This window comes from Pundamilia nyererei, unplaced genomic scaffold (genome assembly GCF_000239375.1).
Source record: "Pundamilia nyererei isolate P.nyererei 1_Seehausen unplaced genomic scaffold, PunNye1.0 scaffold00010, whole genome shotgun sequence".
Taxonomy (NCBI): Eukaryota; Metazoa; Chordata; class Actinopteri; order Cichliformes; family Cichlidae; genus Pundamilia; species Pundamilia nyererei.
Window position 1 is genome coordinate 5,966,045 of NW_005187411.1, and position 6,818 is coordinate 5,972,862.

Genomic DNA, 6,818 nt, shown 5'->3' on the forward strand with positions numbered 1-6,818 from the left:
TTTTAATTTCCCTGGCTTACCTCAGTGTTTTTTCCTCATCTGCCTGACTTAAGCAGTTCCTCACTTGCTGTTATGCCGTCCTGTCATTTGCAGGTGCAACCGTTATAGAAATTTGTTTTAAGCAACGTCTATTCCAGTAATTCAGATGATTATTATGATTCTGTTGTGTTGTGAAAATCCTGTCTTGATGCTAAAGATAACTAATTATTCTAATGTCTTCAGCTTTTAAAGACAACGTGCTGTGAATGCCATGCCTCTGTTCAGCTGGATGAAATGGTCGCATGAGACAAGAGTGCAGGCTCAGGATGAAACACCATCTCTGAAAATCTCAGGGGGGTTACCCAGCCGCATGCTGATCACAGAGCTCCTGTGGCATGTGGAAGAGCGCGAGCGGCTGGCGAGAGAACTGGAGCGTGAGCATAGGATGGCTCACAGCACTCTGGGTCTCCACTGGTTTCAAAAGTACCCCAGGTTGCGGACCCTCATCCCCTCATCAGAACTACAACAGCTGGAGTTCTTGTGTGCCCAGATCCCATCTATCCAAGCAGCCACCGTCCTCTCCAGGTGTTTAGTAGTACCCATGCCTTCTTCTGTCCTCACATTAGTAAGCTGTCAACAGATACTAGCTGCTACTGCATCAACAGGGCCTGACAGCAGGCAAAGCAGAGAAGACCCAAAGGGAAAGGGAGCTAGGGCGAGCTGCCAAGAAAGCCATTATGTGTTATTGTCACAGACACAGGCGATACAGGGTGTTAACATGTGAAGGTGAAGGACGCCCTGTAAGGGTGAGTGAAGCCAGGCTGCCGGGGTTGCCACTCGTCTGTTAGCCAGTATGGAAAAGTAGCTGTTAGACATGGTTGAGCAATGAGCACTGTGACCTACTTACATATTCCCCATAAAACTCTCTACTAGTTCACTACTGTGTGCTTACATAACATCTTAGCCAAGAAAAACATATTTAATAAGATGTGTTATTATGCTTTTATCATTTACAAAAATCTTCGCTGTTGTCCCAGATATGTCATTTTTTGAAACTGTGAGAGAAAACAGATAAAAGCACACAGGTCCAACATTTTAGGTGAAGCACAGAAACTTCACATTAGCAGGCTGACACCATGCTGATGGAAATATTATTTCTTAGTTTGTAGATACTCAACTCCTCTCCTTGCATCTTATGGGACTGACATGGTTGTACATTTGTAGACCATCATCTACATGCTGTAGCCTTGTACTGCCAACAAGGGCCAGTGTCAGTTCTAGTAGTTGCCACTTGAGTATGGCTCAAAAAGGAAGTCATTCCCTAAAGCAGGGGTTTCGCACTCCAGGCCTCGAGGGCCGGTGTCCTGCAGGTTTTAGATCTCACCCTGGGTCAACACACCTGAATCAAATGATTAGTTCATTACCAGGCTTCTGGAGAACTTCAAGACATGCTGAGGAGGTCATTTAGCCATTTAAATCAGCTGTGTTGGATCAAGGACACATCTAAAACCTGCAGGACACTGGCCCTCGAAGCCTGGAGTTCGACACCTGTGCCCTAAAGGCTCCCATTTAAATTTAACTTAGCAACATTATAAAGCATCTACAGCTAGTTTCCCCTTTATAAGTCCTCTGAGTGGGCTGAATTTGTTTATAACCAACTGGATAACCAAGTTAGGGGTGTGGTCTCAATAATTGACAGGTTGGGCAACTAGAGCTGGAATCTGTTAGGGCTCATCCACTACTGAAGGTTATTAAACTGATCCTCTTCAACATCTTTGTGCTGTTATTACCTTGTGCCTTTGTTAATGTACAGACCCTCCCAGCAGTGAGTGCTAAAGTTTTATGAGTATTTACAAAGATGGCGCAGTGACAAGATTGCTTGTTAGAGTGACTCTGATAGAGTGACTGATTTTTTCCGACTGACTCTATTGCATATGCATTTCTGAGAGTTCCTTTCTCAAGGCACAAAATATAGGGAAGCGAATATTTACATCACAAGCAAACCCGCAACTCTGAGAGCCATTTACACCTGCTATTGACCTGTTTAGTAAATCTGGCACTTAATTTGTTAATAAGCACTAATTAGTCAACATGTATGTATTTTCACTGAATCTGTACAGTTTATGAACCCTTGTTAACCTTAGTTAGCTAAGGTTAGTAAGCATGGAGGTAAATTCTGGCTCCATGCTAATGTTAAGGCAATAAAATGTGGAATCTAAACCTCTGGGTGAGGGCAAAATCGCTACACGGCTGCTGCTATGAAGACAAAAGTCATAATAAAGAAATAATATCTCTGTCAAAGCTTTTCAAAACTTGAGTAGATGTCATGTCCACTGTCTCTAATGTAAGAGGTCAAACTTTACCACCAACCCCTTCAGCAGAAAGAATAATAACCAGATAAGAGTGTGTGACTATTTCATAAACTACAGTGATACTGTGTTTTTAGGAACAGAGACATATTTCAACGTGGCTTAGTGTGACTGATTTTCAAGTCAGAGACGAGAGGACAGAGCGCAAAGGAAACAAGAAGGAATAAATGATGAGGAAATGAGAAAAACCTCTCCAAGAACTGTTTAATTAACTATAATGTTGTATGTTTCCACAGGTTTCGTGAGGTGCTTGCCACTAACAACATACGACCCTGGGAGCTGGCATCTGTGTTTAAGCAAATACTAAAGGACTTCCTGAGCCAAAGGGGATATGATGAAGAGGATGACCTCTCAGTGCAGCCGGTGCAGTTCCAACCCATGGAGGCTTGGACCAGCCGGTACAAAATGAAGCAGGGGTTTGTCACACCCACTGTCCCCAACTGTGGCGACCATCCAAGGGAAGAGATCCCAACGGTCTCTGGATACGTGGATCGGGTCATGCGGCACTCTGGTTCATTCACAGCACACAGGGACTGGGACCTTCCATATTATTATCCAGTACCTCTCAGGTCCAAAGGTGCTTACAGCACCACACTGTGAAAGGACAACTCTTTAACCATCTGCAACCAACAGCATGGAGACCAAATCGCAATATGCGTCTTAGATATAGACATTTCACTAGCTTTACCAAAACGTGGAATAGCACTAGGCTAGGTGTTATATGTACTCAAATGTTTAATTAATGGCAATAACTAATTCTTATCCCTACTTCACAGCCTGAGTTGTTTAGTTACTCCTTATTCTAAACCTTCAATTGAACAGCTGGAGATGCATTTCAGAGATGCCAAGAACCTGGAGTGATTTTAATAGTAAAAGCACTAGATGCCTTTTTGGCTTTTGGCTAAGTGACAAACTGACTGAGTTGGTCAATTTGTGGTAGCTCATTAAGAGCTCAAAATGTCCAGCTTTTGGAGTGAATACATGTGTAAAAACATGACTGGCTCACATATAGTTAATGCAAAGATGTAAAGACTCCACGTTACCTTATCTAACACAAGTCAGTCAACTTTCCTGTTATTGCTGGCCAAAACCTCTTGGGGTGGCAAACATTTTATATGCAGGAAAAACCCTGGAAATCTGAGTGAGCACTCTTTAATGTAAATGTTTCAGACTGAAAAATAAAAAAAACATTGAGCTAAACATTTTATATAGATTAGGCAGAACTCACCTTGATTTGTGTAGGACTTGTTTTTGTTCTTGTGTATCAGTGTTTAACTTCCTTTCGGAGTCCTAAATCCCTTGACAAACAGCAGCTATTGTTCTGTGCTACAGTTAAGACACCCTTCAGGAAGAAGTGTAGCAATGCACTATTTGATGGTCATTAAACTCAATCAACCAACTTGAAAAACAGATCAACGTGTAAATGGTAATAAATAGTATGTTTTCCATTTAGCTTATCAATATACTATTGGACAAAAAATATTATTAAGTTGTTGCCTTGACTAAAGAACGTCCTTTATAAATAAAAAACAAACAAACATTAAAATAAGATTTACTATAATTCAGTTTGCATTAGTGAAGGCCTCAGTCGGATCAACACTGATAATCTAACCATTAATTTTTGATAATTCACAGGTAATGAAAACCTTAAAATAAAGAAAAACATGCAAAGACAAAATGATATTTTTCACTTGTCTGTTTTAGATGACCTGCATCAAACAACATGGTAAGAAAATGTGGGGACTTATGCAGTCCATCTTTGGGACTGTTTATCAGACCCACATCAACAGCATCCACCCTTATAATATTAGGTCAGTGGTGGGGAACTCCAGGCCTCAAGGGCCGGTGTCCGGCAGGTTTGAGATATCACCCTGGGTCAATACACCTGAATCAAAACTAGTTCATTACCAGGCTTCTCGAGAACTTAAAAGACATCTCGGGCAACTCATCGTGTACCTGGAGTCAAGTGTTTTGACCAATTCAATATAACTATATATATTTTTAGACACAAGTTGTAACGGCCGTCAATTTTCTTTGTACGAGTTTATTTAATGGCGTGCTGCGGGGAAAAGTCTGTTCTAACATTTAAGTCTAAGGTTTATTTTGAGAACCTGAGGGCTCTTTTTTGCTTCTCATCTGTAAACTCTCTCACGTGATTCTTGCATAGGTGGTAGAAGAGGTTTGTCGTGCTTACGTCTGTGGTGGGGACCTGTTTGTGGTATTATTTGCAGAGTACAGATTTCTGGTCCATGTCAGACTTTTCATAACCAACTATCTCCATGCTAGAGAGTTAGCCCCTTGTTTAGGAATAAGATCCTCAATTAGTTTTGACTGGTCCTTCCGTTTGGTGCTACCTGTTCTGCCTCATTTTTACTGTCCATGCTGGTATTCTCTGTGCCTGCATGGTCTTCCAAATTCAGTTGAGAAGGTAAGTTGGCCATTTAAATCAGCTATGTTGGATCAAGGACACATCTAAGACCTGCAGGACACCGGCCCTTGAGGCCTGGAGTTCCCCCACCCCTGTATTAGGGGATCTAGTGTAAGATTTTAAGAGGAATCTGGTAGCTTTGGTAGAGTAGTGATGGGATTTCTGGCTCTTTTTAGAGAACCGGCTCTTTCGGTTCGGCTCACTAAAAAGAGCCGGCTCTTTCAGCTCTTTCACTTAAATTACACAATTGAAAGCATGAAAGCATATGTGTATTGTTTGTGTATTTATACACAAGCATTCATATAGAGTCAAATAAAATTTTAAAAAAAAGTTCATTTACCTGTTACTACCACACACCAAATCCGGTCGTTGGTACTTGCTGGCTTGTGTAGCCACTAGGTAACAAAAGCTCAACACTGCCCCTAGCATCCTGGAGCACTTCTGTTGTCTTTTGTACGTGTTTTGAGTTTTTATGTGCTTCTGAGTTTTTACGTGTTTTGGAGTTTGTACGTGCTTCAGGGTTCGTACGTGATTTGAAGTTTGTACATGCTTTGTCTCTAGGGGCCACCGTAAATATACTTTTATTTATTCACGCCACATAAAATGCAATAAATAAATCATATAATACAAAAACCTACTAGTTACAGTTCAACTTTTAACTATTTAAATTTTCAGCTTTTTCCTTTTAAACCAATTTAAAGTGAAACAACACAAAACACTGCAAATCACAACACAATTAAATATAAATTATAATATGAAAACAAAAATAAGATGCACATTCTCTGTCATATGGGCCTGTATGTATAAACTTTCTGAATCCTTTATCATCTGCAACTGAAAATAGTTGTGGATGATTACTATACCTTTCTAATGTGATGTTGTTGTCCCTGGCTCTCTTTCTCTCTCTCTCCCTCCTGCTCTGTTCCTGTGCTACTGAGTGCAACTACCGCCCCTCTTCCAAGCATAAAGCACAAGGCTCGCATGCTGAGTGAAGCCGAAAAAAGGGTGAGAGAGAGGGTGAGAGAAAGAAAATAAAACCCCACGGCTCGCGATAAGGAGCCGGCTCGCGTCGTTCACGTCAAAGACCCGGCTCTAAGAGCCATTTCGTTCGCGACTGACCCATCACTATGGTAGAGCAAATATTAGTTACATTTCTTAAAACAGTGTGCATTTGCTTGGATGACACCGGAGTTTTTACCCTTATCTCAATTTGAATACTTAAAAAAAGACCACTGGCAGTGTAAAAACAAAGGTTAAAATACATTCAGATTCGAGGTTTTAGGAAAACCATACAAAAACGTGCAGCTGTATGGATGAAACCATGAAAATATCCCCCCGTTTGTTTTCTACAGCTCCGGAATAATTTGTGTTAATTTTGGTCGTTACGCATTTACCCATTACGGTGACATTTAAGCATGCCTACAATGTGATTTCTTCTATTTGAACTTCACTTTCCAATACTTGCTGCCAAGCTGAGACATGATGTATATGTCCGCCAACGACTTAAAACACTTGATAAGTTAAAAACAATTTAACGGTATCACTTTGAGCAGCTAAATCTAGCAACAACAACAAAACCACACGCCGTTAATTTTTCTAAAATATTTAAGTGTCTAACACCTGAATGCAAAGCTAGACCATGCTAGCATGCTACTTAGCTTAAGGTCAACCACGTTTACGCTAACTAAACCATCATACCTGCTCTCTTTCGACGATGGTTCATCGTCTGACTTCCTCTCAGCCACTTCTTCTGTGAGTTTAATGTTCGCAAACCTGTTCCCTGAAGTGAACCAGTCCGATATTTGTTCAGCGGTAAATATTTTCTTCATTTTGCGCCAGTAATTGTATTTTTTTCCCCACTTCGCTGTGATAGCGGGTAACACGAAGACGAAAACACGTGAGGCAGGCGCAGCTCTAACGTCTCCCACTGGCGGTTGGAATAAAAATGGCAAGTCTACCTGTCTCTCTGTCTGTTTTTTAAATGAACCTTATAAACAAGTTATCAGCACCCACAGAAGATACACCACGAACAGGGTAACCAA

The 6,818-nt window shown here is 41.0% G+C and overlaps 2 protein-coding genes across 2 annotated transcripts in view; one reads left to right on the forward strand and one right to left on the reverse strand.

The window, feature by feature from the left end:
- The window catches only part of rd3l (RD3 like), a 5,369-nt gene extending 1,227 nt beyond the window's left edge, over nucleotides 1-4,142 (forward strand). Inside the window, exons 2-3 of the mRNA XM_005723986.1 lie at nucleotides 223-564; nucleotides 2,585-4,142. Of these exons, the coding sequence (XP_005724043.1) occupies nucleotides 251-564; nucleotides 2,585-2,948 (678 nt within the window). The 5' untranslated portion in view covers nucleotides 223-250 and the 3' untranslated portion in view covers nucleotides 2,949-4,142. The remainder of the gene's footprint in view (nucleotides 1-222; nucleotides 565-2,584) is intronic.
- The window catches only part of tdrd9 (tudor domain containing 9), a 36,878-nt gene extending 30,060 nt beyond the window's left edge, over nucleotides 1-6,818 (reverse strand). The window contains exon 1 of the mRNA XM_013908400.1: nucleotides 6,475-6,818. Coding sequence (XP_013763854.1) covers nucleotides 6,475-6,605 — 131 coding nt within the window. The 5' untranslated portion in view covers nucleotides 6,606-6,818. The remainder of the gene's footprint in view (nucleotides 1-6,474) is intronic.